This window comes from Silene latifolia, chromosome 11 (assembly GCF_048544455.1).
Source record: "Silene latifolia isolate original U9 population chromosome 11, ASM4854445v1, whole genome shotgun sequence".
In the NCBI taxonomy this organism is placed as follows: domain Eukaryota; kingdom Viridiplantae; phylum Streptophyta; class Magnoliopsida; order Caryophyllales; family Caryophyllaceae; genus Silene; species Silene latifolia.
The window spans coordinates 6205755-6221360 of record NC_133536.1 but is presented as its reverse complement, the minus strand read 5'-3'; the positions used below and the strand labels follow the sequence as shown (position 1 = coordinate 6221360).

General features: G+C 36.4%; 2 protein-coding genes across 2 annotated transcripts; both read left to right on the top strand.

The window, feature by feature from the left end:
* Nucleotides 1-200: 200 nt before the first annotated feature.
* On the top strand, nt 201-2835 carry LOC141610809 (caffeic acid 3-O-methyltransferase-like). Its single transcript, XM_074429070.1, has 4 exons — nt 201-655; nt 1440-1753; nt 2206-2270; nt 2364-2835. Exons 1-4 carry the CDS (start codon nt 264-266, stop codon nt 2670-2672), a joined length of 1080 nt encoding a protein of 359 aa, XP_074285171.1. The 5' UTR covers nt 201-263; the 3' UTR covers nt 2673-2835.
* Nucleotides 2836-10387: 7552 nt separating this feature from the next.
* LOC141610804 (caffeic acid 3-O-methyltransferase-like) lies at nt 10388-12908 on the top strand. The gene is made up of 4 exons (XM_074429067.1): nt 10388-10819; nt 11601-11914; nt 12380-12444; nt 12538-12908. The coding sequence occupies exons 1-4, from the start codon at nt 10428-10430 to the stop codon at nt 12844-12846; spliced, it is 1080 nt and encodes a 359-aa protein (XP_074285168.1). The 5' UTR covers nt 10388-10427; the 3' UTR covers nt 12847-12908.
* Nucleotides 12909-15606: the final 2698 nt, after the last annotated feature.

The window sequence follows — 15606 nt, the reverse complement described above, 5'->3', positions numbered from 1 at the left end:
CTTGTGCTAAGCAACATAAAGAAGCTGTTTCGGAACCTTCCAAACATATACATACGTAAAGCAGTTGAGTTTACTCAAGAGTGAATACTATTCCGAATTAGACTAATCAATGCAACCTACCTAAGCTATTTTCTTAGTTTCGAGCCTTCTATATATAGCTTCAAACGCCTCCAATATTTCTCAACAACATTAGTATTAAATCTAAGCATACATACAAAAGAAATTCATTGTATTTTTTTCCCTACATATAAAAAACTACACAAATGGGGTCATATTGGAATGTAGAGGAAGAGGAGGAGTCAGCCGCGTCATTCGCGTGGCTTTTAGTTAATGATTTTACGAGGTGGGAGGTGTTAAAAGTAGTTATTGATCTTCAAGTGTTTGAGATCATTAAGGAACAAGGGCCTAGAGCTTGTTTGTCAGCGGCCGAGATTGCCGCCAAGCTGCCCACAACTAATGTAGAGGCTGCCCAGTCTTACCTCGGCCGCATGCTTGACGTGTTGGTCAGCAATTCTATCCTCATCCTCTCTAGGGACACAGTCGAGAAGCGTTATGGGCTCGCACCTGTCTGTAAATTCCTCATTCCGAATGAGGATGGTGTTTCTTTGCTCCCTTTCATGGATACTAAACTTCATACTTGTCTGTCTGTGGGCTTGTAAGCAACTTCTAACGATAATCTGAAAACTTTAATAACGTTATCCCAGTAACTCAATGACTTCCGTAAATTGCAGGGTACCAATTTTACTAATTAGTTTTACTAGTAAGAACCATGCATTAGTAATATACTAGTATATGTTATGATTCACCGCCTTATTCTTGATCAAAGTTACTGGTTTTAACTTATATTAAGGTTCTGTTTGGTAAAACTAACTGAAAAGGTAGCTGAAAATTAGGAACTGATAAGGTAGCTGATTATATAATTAAAAAAATGTTTGGCAAACTAACTGAAAATGTAACTGATTTTGATGAAATGATGTATAAGGATATGATAATTATTTAATAGTATATATATTTAAGGGGTAAAAAAGAAAAATCAAATTAAATCAGGTACTTCAAATCTCAAATGCTACCCATTGTTTATTTGGTTAAATAAGTTGCTACTTCCCAAACACTTCCAAAAAAAAAACAATAGGTCTTGGTATAGACGGGTGGGGCGAACAGACGGGTAAATACTTCTAATAAAATGGGTAGGGGGGACAAGGTGGGGCACCCCCATATGCTTCCCACTTTATGGTAAATGGGTATTTTATGAGGGAAAATGGTATCCGTCTATAAGTATAGACGGATAGTGTCCGTCTATAATGAGAATTTGTGAAAAAAAAAAGGTAGTTGAAATTTTGGTCAAATAAGTTACTTTGACCAAATTAGATATCTAAAATGTTTGCCAAACGGAGCCTAATTCTAACATCAAATACTATTCTTGGCTTTTAATTTTGCAGCAACCACCTGAAAAATGCAGTTCTTGAAGGAACGACAACACCGGTGACAAAAGCATTGGGTATGCGATTATTCGAGTACATGGACAAACATCCCGAGGTTCAAAAAACTTTTAATAAGGCAATGTCAGATCACTCTACACTTGTTATGCATGAAATTCTCAAGAAGTATAAAGGTTTTGAAGGTCTCTCGTCTTTGGTCGACGTGGGTGGCGCTACTGGAGCTTCACTTGCCTTGATTTGCTCCCAATACCCACAAATTAAAGGCATCAATTTTGATCAGCCTCACGTCATTGCAGCCGCCCCATCTTATCCCGGTAAATTTTTATATATTAAATTATTTACAGTTTTTCCAACGTGTGCCAGGGGCTAGAGCTGGCCAACAGCACGGGCCAGCATGGCCCACCCAAGGCCTGCAGCCCGCTACACTACACAGCCCGACATGGCCAGCCCGGCCCCGGCCCGCCCTTTCAACAGGCCTGGCCCGGGTTTTATTTTCCCCGCCCGACCCGCCCTGGCCCGTCTATTTTAGAAAAAAAACTAATTTTAGGTTAGGCCCGACAGCCCGTCCCGTCCCTAGCCCGCCTCGGGCCCAAACCCAGGTCAAGCATGTCCCAGCCCGGCCCGGTCAAGCCCTCCCCTCCCTCCTGGCGTGGCCCGGGTCCTGCCCCATGGCCAGCCCGACCCGAGTACAGGTTTACCAGGTGCACACGATATGAACCCATTTTAGGAAAATATTTTTTAAGTTTTTATCTTCATGTATATGTAGGTGTGGAACATGTAGGAGGGAACATTTTTGCGAGTATTCCCAAAGGCGATGCAATGTTCCTCAAGGTAAGAACGTAGAAGTATTTAGTAATTGACGGATTAAATATTAAATGAAAAATCGCAACTAATACAATGAGTTTAATTGTTTGATTATTATAGTGGATGTGTCATGGTTTTACTGATGAGCAATGCATTAAGCTCCTAAAGGATTGCTATGCCGCCTTACCGGAGGATCATGGCAAAGTTATACTATGTGAATACATTCTTCCCGGTCCAGATGAAGCAACAACTAATGTAGCTGCGAAATCAGTCCTACATTTCGATGCCATTATGATGTGTATGCATGAAGGGAAAGAGAGGACAAAACTAGAATTCAAGGCATTAGCATTCAAAGCCGGGTTTCAAGCCTTCCAAGTTGTTTGCTCTGCTCATAATGTTTATGTCATGGAACTCTTAAAGAAAACTTAGGGTCACACTCGAGGGTTTTCATTTTTCAATGAGATCGATCGAGGTCCAAGTGGTCGTCGTTTGATTAACGCCCGAATAAATAACACTTGGATATTATTCTCTTCGTTCCTTTTTTTTAATTGTTGTTTATGTTAAATGTTTTAATCAAAGATAAAGATAACTTTTCTCGGTCATGTTAAGTACCAATTCCATATCAATTATCCCTTTTTCTTTTGCTCCTACGGCTGCTTCTTGCAAATGAGCCTTACCGCCTTAGGCCCTTCATACTACTTTTCCGTAAAAGTCAATTGTTTACCATTATTTGAAATCACTCCATATAATAATGGATGATAAACCACACAAAAAAAAAAAAATCGACTGGCATAAGTGCATAAGGCCACTCAAATATATACTGTGCCATTCGTTTTTTATATTTAATTTAGTGTGTGTTTCGCCTAGCTTGGAAAAGTGCCTTTGGGTTCAAAAATATTTTTTGGCCAAACATATTATTTTCTAAAAGTTAAACAAAAATTCTCAAAGGCTAAAAATCCATATTTTTGCTTATAGAAATAGAAGCAACAATTTGTTGTTTCTATTTTTGAAAAACACTTTTGAAAAATTAAACTTGAAAAACAAAAATTAATATTTGAGAATCGAGGCCAAACATGATCTTTGGCGTTATCATTTCGAGAAAGTATGGGTCTTCAAGTTATAGTGTATAGTATTTCCTCTGAAAGCAATGCTGCTGAGATGTCCTTGAAATTCAAGATTTCACTGATATACAGTCAACATAGGTAGCTTGTTGACAACTTTTCTAAACCCCCGTCCCGGTCATTTGTTATTCTATTCTATTTTGAGATAGTCTCAATTAATTGTTGTTCTTTCTGTCTTAGGATTTCATTTGATGAAAAAATTGATTCTTCACACTCAAATTTGTCTACTTATCTTCTTATAATTGACTCTCTACTCTTTTCTTATTCTTTGTGGCAAAATTAATGAAGGGATTCGAACCCGGGATAATAGCTGGAAAACCAGAGTCTTTACCATTGAACCACATGATATTTATTATACATTTAATGGAATAATATTTACTTATCTATTATTCAGCGATAATTGGGATAACAAAAAGTCAAAAACTCATCTACTAAACCAATTTTTTTATATTTGGGATAACAATTGACAGGACGGGACCGACGGAGTATTATTCAAAAGCTTACTTGGAACATCGTTTTGTGGTTGAAACTAGTGGAATGATTAATCAAAGTGCCACTTAACCAAAATACTCAAAAGTTTTTGTCCTGACTTTTGCCATTTTAGTACTAATAATTGGACTTAGTGACTTACAAAGTTACATGACTTTTATAAGCAAGTCTCATTTTAGACCAGCAGTGGTCTTTGTCATTAGGTTTAGACGCATAAAATATGATCATTTTACGATAAATATGCGAATAGTTTATGATAAAAAAATTTTGTTAGTTTATTATTAGAAAGTCACAGTTTTGGTTATAATTTATTATTATTTAATAGTTACTTTTTATTATAAAACGATGATATTTTCACATATAAGTTAAGATCGCCAGGAATAAGGATTTGTCCAACTAATGATAATTGACTTAGAAAGTTACATGACTTTTGTAGTCTTTGTGATCTAAAATGGATCACTCTTATATATAAACCTTACTAATATCTTTTCATAACAATCATCTCTTGTAAAGATTCTTAACAAGTTTTGCACCAAAACTATCTATGGCATACTTCTGTTGATCAACAAGAAATGTCATCCTGTCTCCCAACTCTATGATAGTTTAGGAGTCCTAGTAGGGGTTGTTAAACAGGCGGGCTAGTCGGGTCAGGTGGTAGGCCGGGCTGTTGATAGGGAACTCGGGCACTGCTCGAAATATAGGGCGAGCCTATGGCTGGGCCCTATGAAAACTTGCCCGGAATCGGCCCGGATGGGTCAAAAGGTTCAAATTTTAAAAAAAAAAAAAAAAAAAAAAAAAAAAAAAAAATTTAAGAAGTAAGAAATTGTTTACATAAGTGAAGAGTCAATGACGAGAACACCTAAGAGGGGGAGGGGGGTGAATTTAGGGGTGAACAAAAAGTGGTCTGGACCGGCAAACCGGACCGACCCGGACCGGCCGGTACGGTCCGGTCCAGACCGGATACATACCGGTCCGGTCTCCGGGTCCCAAAAAATATAGTGACCGGTCTCCGGTCCGGTCCACATAAAAAAATAAAACTAAATTTGCCTTATAAATTAGTATCGGTCCGGTCCAAACCCGGAAAAAACCGGACCTAAAGGGTTCCGGTCCGGGTCCCCTTCTAATCGGTCCGGTCCGCGGTCTTGGGATATGTGGTTATCCGGTCCGCGGGTTCATCCAGTCCGATCCGGTCCGGTCCGGTTTTGGACCGTTGAACACCCCTAGGTGAATTAGGTGTCTATTTAAAAATTTAAGCTTAATGAATTTATTTTTTTTAAAACTCTTAAACACTTTAGACAACACTTAGATGAAAGGAGAAGTTGATACTTAGAACTAGAAAGTTAAAAGTAATCAACAACGATTCAGCAAATAGAAGTCACAGTGTACTCAGCTGTTGTTTCTGAAGATAAAAACGTGAGTTTAGAGTGGCAGCGGAAATAAAACGAAATAGACACGACTAACGATGTTTTTAAAACTGGTTCGGTCACTACTCCGCGACCTACGTCCAGCGCTATTTTTTTAAACGTCTTAGAGATAAACTCATACAAACTAAGACCACCCCGAATATAAAACAACTCCCCAACCTACTTCGGTTGCTAATGCTTAAAAGCTACGCCGCTTCCAAGACTTTTGCTTTGGGCTACTCCGCCGAAAGACTTCTTGCTTAAAGCTACTCCGCAATAAGACTTTTGCTTTGGGCTACTCCGCCGAAAGACTTCATGCTCAAAAGCTACTCCGCTTCGTAGACATCGTGCTTAAGATAATTCTATCTTAAAACTTTGGTTTGGTTCTACCCGGTTGTTATAAGACTCCACTTATCTAAATGTTGTTCACTCAATTGAACGGAGGAGATAAAGTTTAAGTACAAACACGGGATCCTCGAACTCGATTAAAACGACTAGGTGCAACACAACAAACTCAATAAAAGACTCAAAGAGAAAAAACAAACTTGCAAAATGTGACTCAATAATTGTTAAGTCATAAACGATTTCGCAAAGTTAATTTACTTGATAAAGCATAAATTTTTTTCAGTTTAAAACTCGTTTGTTGCACACTTGTAAAAATGAATTAAGTAAGGTATTTATAATGTCCAAGTAGTATACATTACACATTAAAATATCTCATCACACTCATAAGCACAAGTGATTAAAATATTGTAAATAGTTTGCTTGGGCAACATGCACAAGTCAACCGAATTCTTCATCAAGCAACCGAGTATTCTTCCTCAAGAAATCGGTGCCTAAGAATGCAAGAAATCAGATTGTGCACACACAAATATGGGTTGGGTTTTTCATCAAGAAACAAGCATAAATGGTTGTGTTTATGGGAAACATAAACATTTCCATAAATGTAAAAAGCAAACAACTCATTTATAGAAAGTGTCCTATTGTGCAAGCAAACTCTTTAGCAAGACATTGAAAGCTCTATTTTTTTCAAAGACATCAAAATTTTTTCAGAGAACTATTTGTGAACATTGAAATCATTTTAGCAATAGTTCAAATATTTTGGAAATATTTCTTTGAAGGACGAGTAATAAATAACAGTTGACTGAACTGTTGTTTTTGCACATAAACATAAATTCGTGTTAAAGATCTCCTTACAACAAATGACTTTAACACAATTGACAATCTTCATCTTTGATCTTCTTGATGACTTTCTTAATAACCTTGAATTGATAATTAAAGCTTCATGCTACATGGTTAAAACTTAAAGGCACACAATTAAATAACAATGAGATTAATTTGTCTTAATGCATCATCAACATTAACTTAATCAAATTGGGTTTCTTCAGTAACCAAAACGCTTTATATTACTTCAAAAACGACGTTCGTTTAATTACTCCATAATTAAATTACATAATTGTTTGATGTACATAAAAAAAATTGAATCAAAGTCGAGGAAAAAAGGAATATATATACATCGCATCGGATGTACTGTTTCAAACTTTATTTATTTTTGAGTACACATAGATTTTTTCTGATCTTATTAACTCAAATATATAATCTACTTACCACAAAATTGAATACTAGACGTTGCCTTAACTTTTGAGCCTTCAAATTCCCTCATGTGAAATTGTGCACAAATTAGTACGAAGTAATATTCAAGAACAATGCACAAAATAAGGACAAAATAAGTACGTTGTAGAATTTGAGTTTTATGATAAAGTATCTGAACTTTATATTAAATAATATGAGTTTTATTATAAAGTATTAAAGTCATCCATTTACACATTAAAAACATGAACTTTAAATTAGCTCAGAAAAATATATATAAGTTCGGACTCTTATACCTTGGTTGTATCATGCTTATGGTGCAACTGGTTGTATAATCCTATTTGTGCGCAATAATGATTCTTATCTTTGGAGTTATTGTTAATAAGAATCCAAAATAAAACGTTTTTTCTATTGCAACTACAAGTGTGTTATTAATTTTAAGAATTAAGAATTAAATCTAAAATAAGAACTTGGTTTATACATTGGAATTTGAGGACCAATAAATATGACTTTGAAAATTGTGAATACGTACCAATTACAGTTTCATTATTTTCCATTTAATAAGAACTTTATAAAAATGTTATATATTGTAATAAAAGTTCTTAAACAATGGATTTAATGAAACGTGATATGGCAAAAGAAAAACTTTATATAAAGTTCTTCTATTGTTATTCCTCTTAGTAGTTTTAAGACAAAATTTTGGTAAGTCTTAAAACAAGACTCGCTCAAGACTACCAATAATATCTACTCAAGTCTTGACAAAGTCAAGTTGAATTTTGGATCCATGACTCAACTTAAGACTCTTCGAGCAGAGGTGTACACTAGGCCGGGCCAGCGCGGGCTGGGTTGGTGCGGCACTAACCCGACATTAAATGAGGACCGGGCTGGGTCTGGCCAGTGTTGGGCCAGTTTTGCCTCACACTAAACCGGCCCACTCAGTAAGAGGCTAATGCCGGGCATGTCCTCTCTGTTTTTTTTTTGTGTTTGGACCGGGCCAAACTGAGGAAGTCGTGGCACTAGCCCGACACTAGGGGATGACCGGGCTGGGCCGTGTGCTGACCGCGCCACCTTTTTCGGTCAACATACCCAGGTTGGGCTGGGCTAGCCCGCTATCTTGTACACCTCTATCTACGAGAGTCTTGACCCCACTTTTTATATTAGTTCTTAGTTATTTATTAATTGTCTCTTATTAATATTAGTGAGAGATGACATCTCAGGAAACTTACCCTATTTGATGAGTGCTTTCTTTGACTTTTATTACTATATATATAGATAGATGCGATATGTTACACCCTATAGTTACGGACTTACGGGTCGTCGTTGCCTCACGTTGTCAATTACTCGGGCTATGTTATCATTATCTCCCAACTTTGTGATCGTTTAGGATCAAACGGGCGGGGTGGCCGGGCGGCGAACTGGCTGTTGATTAGAAACCCAGACATGGCCCGAAATATAGGTCGGTTCTTTATGGGCCATGCCATATGAAGGCTAACCCAAAACCGACCCGGATTGGTCCGGGTCGGGCCGGGTCGGGCCAAGGGTTCGAGTTTTAAAAAATAAATTAATTAAAATGTAAAGAATTGCTTACCTAATCAAAATGCTTTATATTACTCCACAATAAAAACGACATATATTTAATTATTCCGTAATTAAATTACATAATTATTTGACATACATCCAAAAAAATTAATCAAAGTTGAATAGTAGTCGTTGCCTTGATCCCTTGAATTCCTTCCCCTCAAATTATAGTATTCAAGTACAATGCACATTGCACAAAAGAATGATTTTGGATCCTCATTACTTTTTCTTCGTTAATTTTCTAATAAACTTTTATTCTAATATATTTTCTCTTTCTATTTATTTAAACATTATTTTTATAAAATAATTACAACCACTAAATTATCCTAAGATTTAATCTGCACCATTTAAAGTAATAAATATTTATTTCTTTTCAAATAATAAAGAGAATACGAACGGCATCAAAAAAAATATTCAAGTGCACAAGATAATGTTGGAAACTTAGAATCATTAGTGTCCCTTCAAGTGGGGCTCACGTACACCCTTTTTGAAAAGATAGTCGTAACACAAATTCTCATGTGATAGCTGATATCCCGTCACAAACTTGTAAGTTGTAACAGGTAAAAAAAAAGCCATATAGGAAGATAAAGATAAGTCATTTGTAATTTTCTATACATACTACTTTTTGTTGTAATGTTGTACCTACCTATGTAGGTAATATTTGACCCATCACAAGATTATGACGGATATGTCTGTCACAGGTAAGACCTATCGGTAGTCGTATATCCCCGGGAGAAAACAACATTAATTTGGCTAACATGATGGCCTCACTTTCCCTTATTTGATTTACAAGTCACATTTGCAAAATTTTCACAAATAATTATTGTGTGGGATGATTTTACACCTTTAAATAATTTAATTATTAAAAAATAATTTTGAATGTAAATTTATATGAATAAATTTGTGACAACAATGTAATTGTACCTCCAAAATTATTGTGTTATGGAAATATGAAAAAAAATTAAATAATAATTTATTATAATTTCTTCTAAAAGGCGGTCATCATTTTCTATCTAAACTCAAACGTGTCAGAAATGATTGATGGACAAAATGTAAAATGCCTAGGGAGTAAAGACCGGTGGAATTTTTTCTTATAAACATTATCTTCATGTAACTTTTAACGAAATCTTTCGATTATATTCATTATCCTTATTTGACAAAAAAAAAAAAAAAAAAAAAAAATAGTCTCATGTTGGCAGCGCAGCTTGAAGAGTTTGCTACGTAAATTTTCCAGCAGCCTTTTGAAAAAACAAACAGAACAAAGGGACTAAGCTAAGGGTAAGGGAGCATGCGTATGTGGAAAACGCATGAAAAAAACAAAGGAAGAAAAATTTGAAAGAAATAACCGGTAGGTCAAAAAAGGTAGTTAAATTAGGTAATTTAGTGCTATTTATTAGTTATTACCGTAAACTGAACCCTTGCCATTAAGGGTAGATCACAAATATATACTGTGCTTGTTTCCACTTAAATTAGACAATAATACAACAATATTATTCGAGTGCCTCAAGACCTGGTCAGATATACGCGGCCTAGCTAGCCTCTTATTTTTTTTTTTTTTTTTTTTGGTATTGACGAGGAAAATATCCCTTACCGACAGCTGGGGAATCTCCTTCGAGATACTGAAGGCAATTTAATGGATTGACTCCTCCCAAGTTTGACTTTTTCATTCGCAAGAGTCAGGAATTGAACCCTTGACCACTCGTTTAAAAGATGAGAGCCCTTACCACTCACACCAGCCAACTTTGGTACCTAGCTAGCCTCTTATGATAGCAACATAAAGAAGTTATTTCCGAACCTTCCAAAAATATAATATGTAAAATAGTTGAGTGAATACTATTCCGAATTAAGACTTATCAATGCAACCTAGTTTCTTAGTAAATGATCAAAGCCTTCTATAAATAGCTTCGAACGCCTCGAATATTTCTCAACAACATTAGTATTAATTCATTCTAAACTAAAGACATTCATATATTTTTTTTTTCCTTACATATAAAACTACACAAATGGGGTCATACTGGAATGTAGAGGAGCAGGAGGAGTCGGCCGCCTCGTTCGCGTGGCTTTTAGTTAATGATTTCGCAAGGTGGGAGGTGTTAAAAGTAGTTATTGATCTTCAAGTGTTTGAGATCATTAAGGAACAAGGGCCAGGAGCTTGTTTGTCAGCGGCCGAGATTGCCGCCAAGCTGCCCACAACTAATGTAGAGGCTGCCCAGTCTTACCTCGGCCGCATGCTTGACGTGTTGGTCAGCAATTCTATCCTCATCCTCTCTAGGGACACAGTCGAGAAGCGTTATGGGCTCGCGCCTGTCTGTAAATTCCTCATGCCTAATGAGGATGGTGTTTCTTTGCTTCCTTTCATGGATACTAAACTTCATAGTTGTCTGTCTGTGGGCTTGTAAGTAACTTCTGATGATAATCTGAAAACTTTTATAACGTTATCCCAGTAACCCAATGACTTCCGTAAATTGCATGGTACCAATTTTACTAATTAGTTTTACCAGTAAGAATCAAGCATTAGTAGTATACTAGGAGTCCATGTTTTGATTCATTGCCTTATACTTTATCAAAGTTACTGGTTTTAACCTATTGTAAGGTTTTGTTTGGTAAAATTAACTGAAAAGGTAGTTGAAAATTAGGAACTGATAGCTGATTTATATAATTAAAAAAAATGTTTGACAAATTAACTGAAAAGGTAACTATTTTGATGAAATGATGTATAAGGATATGATAATTATTTAATAGTATATATATTTAAGGGGTAAAAAAAAAAATAATTAAATCAGGTACCTCAAATCTCAAATGCTACCCATTGTTTATTTGGTTAAATAAGCTGCTACTTACCAAACACTTCAAAAAAAAAAAACAATAGGTCTTGGTATAGACGGGTGGGGCGAACAGACGGGTAAAGACTTCTAATAAAATGGGTAGGGGGGACAAGGTGGGGCACCCCCATATGCTTCCCACTTTATGGTAAATGGGTATTTTATGAGGGAAAATGGTATCCGTCTATAAGTATAGACGGATAGTGTCCGTCTATAATGAGAATTTGTGAAAAAAAAAAGGTAGTTGAAATTTTGGTCAAATAAGTTACTTTGACCAAATTAGATATCTAAAATGTTTGCCAAACGGAGCCTAATTCTAACATCAAATACTATTCTTGGCTTTTAATTTTGCAGCAACCACCTGAAAAATGCAGTTCTTGAAGGAACGAAAACACCGGTGACAAAAGCATTGGGTATGCGATTATTCGAGTACATGGACAAACATCCCGAGGTTCAAAAAACTTTTAATAAGGCAATGTCAGATCACTCTACACTTGTTATGCATGAAATTCTCAAGAAGTATAAAGGTTTTGAAGGTCTCTCGTCTTTGGTCGACGTGGGTGGCGCTACTGGAGCTTCACTTGCCTTGATTTGCTCCCAATACCCACAAATTAAAGGCATCAATTTTGATCAGCCTCACGTCATTGCAGCCGCCCCATCTTATCCCGGTAAATTTTTATGTACTAAATTATTTACAGTTTTTCCAACGTGTGCCAGGGGCTAGAGCTGGGAAACAGCACGGGCCAGCCTGGCAGGCAGGCAGTCCGCTACACTACACGGCCCGCTATGGCCAGCCCGGACCCGGCCCGCCCATTCAACTGGCAAGGCCCGAGTTTTATTTTCCCCGTCCACCCGTCCTGGCCCGTCTATTTTTGAAAAAAAAAACTAAATTTAGGTTAGGCCCGACATCCCATCCCGTCCCTAGCCCGCCTCTGGCCCAGACCCAGGTCAAGCATGTCCCAGCTCGGCCCGGCCCAGCCAAGCCTCCCCTCCCTCCTGGCGTGGCCCGGGTCTATCCAGAAGAGCTTGGCCTGCCCCCTGGCAAGCCCGACCTGAGTACAGGTTTACCAGGTGCACACGATATGAACCCATTTTAGGAATTTTTTTTTAAGTTTTTATCTTCATGTATGTAGGTGTGGAACATATAGGAGGGAACATTTTTGCGAGTATTCCCAAAGGCGATGCAATGTTTCTCAAGGTAAGAACGTAGAAGTATTTAGTAATTGACGGATTAAATATTAAATGAAAAATCGCAACTAATACAATGAATTTAATTGTTTGATTATTACAGTGGATGTGTCATGGTTTTACTGATGAGCAATGCATTAAGCTCCTAAAGGATTGCTATGCCGCCTTACCGGAGGATCATGGCAAAGTTATACTATGTGAATACATTCTTCCTGATACAGATGAAGCAACAACTAATGTAGCTGCGAAGTCAGTCCTACATTTCGATGCGATTATGATGTGTATGCATGAAGGGAAAGAGAGGACAAAACTCGAATTCAAGGCATTAGCATTCAAAGCCGGGTTTCAAGCCTTCCAAGTTGTTTGCTCTGCTCACAATGTTTATGTCATGGAGCTCCTAAAGAAAACTTAGGCTCACACTCGATCGAGGGCTTTCAATGAGATCGAGGACCACAGCGGTCCAAGTGGTCGTCGTTTGATTAACAACCGAATAAATAACACTTCCAGATATGTGAAGCTATAATAATAACACTTGGATATTATTCTCTCTGTCCCAATTATTTATTTTTTCTATTATTATTTATGTTAAATATTTTAATCAAAGATAAGGATAACTTTTCTCGATCCTGTTAAGTAACAATAATTCTATGTCAATCATCCCTTTTTTTGCTCCAGTTTTATAGTAGAGCATCACAAAACAATGGTTTACTGTTCCTACGGCTGCTAAATCAGTACTATTTCCTCCATTCAACTCCACTCTACCACTTTCCTTTTTCACGTTTGCCAACGCGTGTTTTACGCGCTAAATATCATCAGCTACGTATTTGTAAAAATTATAAAAGTTAGATATTTTTAATGTACTCGTAAAGACGAATCAAACAAGATCCACATGAATATATTTCCACTTACGTATTGTGAGAAAATCGAAATTGAATACACAATTGTGAATAGTGTACAAAAGTGAAATAGGTAGAGTGGAGTTGAATGGAGGAAGTACTTTTTTTCCGCAAAAGTCAATTGTTTACCTTTGTTTAAAATCACTCGTTTTTTAAGTTTAATTTAGATTTTTTCACCTTTATTATAAAATGATGATATTTTTCACGTCTTAATTTAAGATCCTCTGAAAATACAAATTCGTTCAAGTAATGATAATTGGACTTAAAAAGATTTTTAACAAGTTTTGCAGAAACTATCTCTGGCATACCTCTGTTGATTAACAAAAAATGTTATCCTTAATCCTTATCTCCCAACTCTAGGATCGTTTAGGAGTCCTAGTAGGGCTGGTCAAATGGACGGGCTAGCCATGTCAGGTCAAATGGCGGGCTGGGTTGTTGATAGGGAGCCCGACACGGCTCGAAATATAGGCGGGTCTTGACGAACCAGGCCATATGAAGACTAACCCAAACCGGCCGGGATGGGTCAAAAGGCGGGCCCGGGGTTCAAATTTAAAAATAATAATTAAAAAGTAAGAAATTGCTTAGGTAATAGAAACTCTTTATATTACTTCGTAAAAGAACGACATATATTTAATTATTACGTAATTAAATTACATAATTATTTGATATACAAAAATTAAATCAAAGTTGAGGAAAAAAGGAACGTATATACATTGGATATAATACCTTAATTTTTTTTATTTTTAAATATATACTCCCTCCTATTCCAGATAACCGTCCCATTGTGAAGATGGCACAAGAATTAAGAAAGTGAGTTTAGACCACACAAAACGGACAATGGGACAGTTATGTAAATAGACGGAAATGAAATTGAATTTGGACCACACAACACTTACCAAAAATGGACAATGGGACATTATTGTGAATAGACGGAAATAGATAATGAGACGGTTATCTGGAATAGGAGGGAGTATGTATTTTTTCATAACTTATTAGCTCAAATGTATAATCTCAAATAAATACTCCCTCTCATCCAAACCAAAGGTTACATTTGACTTTTTGGTACTATTTATGATTGTAGAGAATCTTTGGTATTACTAGTAATGTATAAGAGAAAACATAGTCAAGTGAGATCTTGTTTGATTCATCGTCATGAATGCTATAAGAATATCAAGTTTTTATAATTTTTAATAATGTGTAACTAAAGATATTCACGTTGCAAAACGCGCCTTGACAAGCGTAATAAAGTCAAATGTAACCTTTGGTTTGGATGGGAGGGAGTAATCTACTTGCTGCTAATACTAGCCTTGACTCTTGACTTGAGCAGTTGAGCCCTTGAATTCCTTCCCGTGCAATTGTCTACAAAACAATAATATTCAAATTCAAGTGCACAAAAGAATTTTGGAAACTTGGAATAATTAGCGTCCCTCCAAGTGGGGCCCACGTACATCCTTTTTAAAAGGGTAGTCGACTAATTGTAAATCACAAGGAGAAAACAACCTTAATTTGCCTACACAAAATCTCATTGAAGACGGTGATATCCGTCACAAGCTTATAACGGATACCGTTTTCTCTCACAAAATACCCATGAGAGGTGAGTGGGGGAGCACATGGGGGATTCCCCACCTTGTCCCCTCTATCTTTTTGTGAGAGGTCTTCAGCTTGTGACGGGATTAGCCCGTCACAAGCAAGACGCTTTGATTTGACTAACATTAGGGTAAGATTATTGAAGATTATTGGTGGTTTTGAGATAAGATTTTGGTGAGTCTTAAAACAAGATTCTCTCAATCTTACCAATAATCTACTTGAGTCTTGAGTAAGTCTTGAGAAAGTCTTAACTCGGGTCTTGGAAATTCAAGACTCACCTTAAGACTTTGAGTAAGTCTTGAGCCCACCTTTTTTACTTTATTTTTATTTTTAAAGCCTATATTTTCTCTTAATTACTATCTTATGTTCTATAAATAAACATGCTTTATTGTTAAATATTTTTTCTCAACCATTTCTCTCATGTTTAAAGTTCACTCCAAATAATTTCATTATAAAAATCAAAACTTTTTTATTTTTGGGTATGGATCCTAATCGAATTTTTGATCTAAATTCTATTATGAATTTACTGCAAAATCCACAACTTCAATATATTTGTTTAGCGTGACACTTCTTCTCAAAACCCAAGCTCTATTAATCTTGACACTCCAAGTACACAACAATCCTCAAGTACAAAATACTTGTTTAGCGTGCTATATTATGTTTATGCATTTTGATAAATAATGTTTAAT

Excerpts from the sequence above, each read along its gene's own strand:
- LOC141610809 (XM_074429070.1), top strand. The coding sequence starts at position 264 with ATGGGGTCATATTGGAATGTAGAGGAAGAGGAGGAGTCAGCCGCGTCA. Across the intron at positions 656-1,439 it reads ACTTGTCTGTCTGTGGGCTT|CAACCACCTGAAAAATGCAG; the intron begins GTAAGCAACTTC and ends TTAATTTTGCAG. Across the intron at positions 1,754-2,205 it reads AGCCGCCCCATCTTATCCCG|GTGTGGAACATGTAGGAGGG; the intron begins GTAAATTTTTAT and ends ATGTATATGTAG.
- LOC141610804 (XM_074429067.1), top strand. The coding sequence starts at position 10,428 with ATGGGGTCATACTGGAATGTAGAGGAGCAGGAGGAGTCGGCCGCCTCG. Across the intron at positions 10,820-11,600 it reads AGTTGTCTGTCTGTGGGCTT|CAACCACCTGAAAAATGCAG; the intron begins GTAAGTAACTTC and ends TTAATTTTGCAG. Across the intron at positions 11,915-12,379 it reads AGCCGCCCCATCTTATCCCG|GTGTGGAACATATAGGAGGG; the intron begins GTAAATTTTTAT and ends TCATGTATGTAG.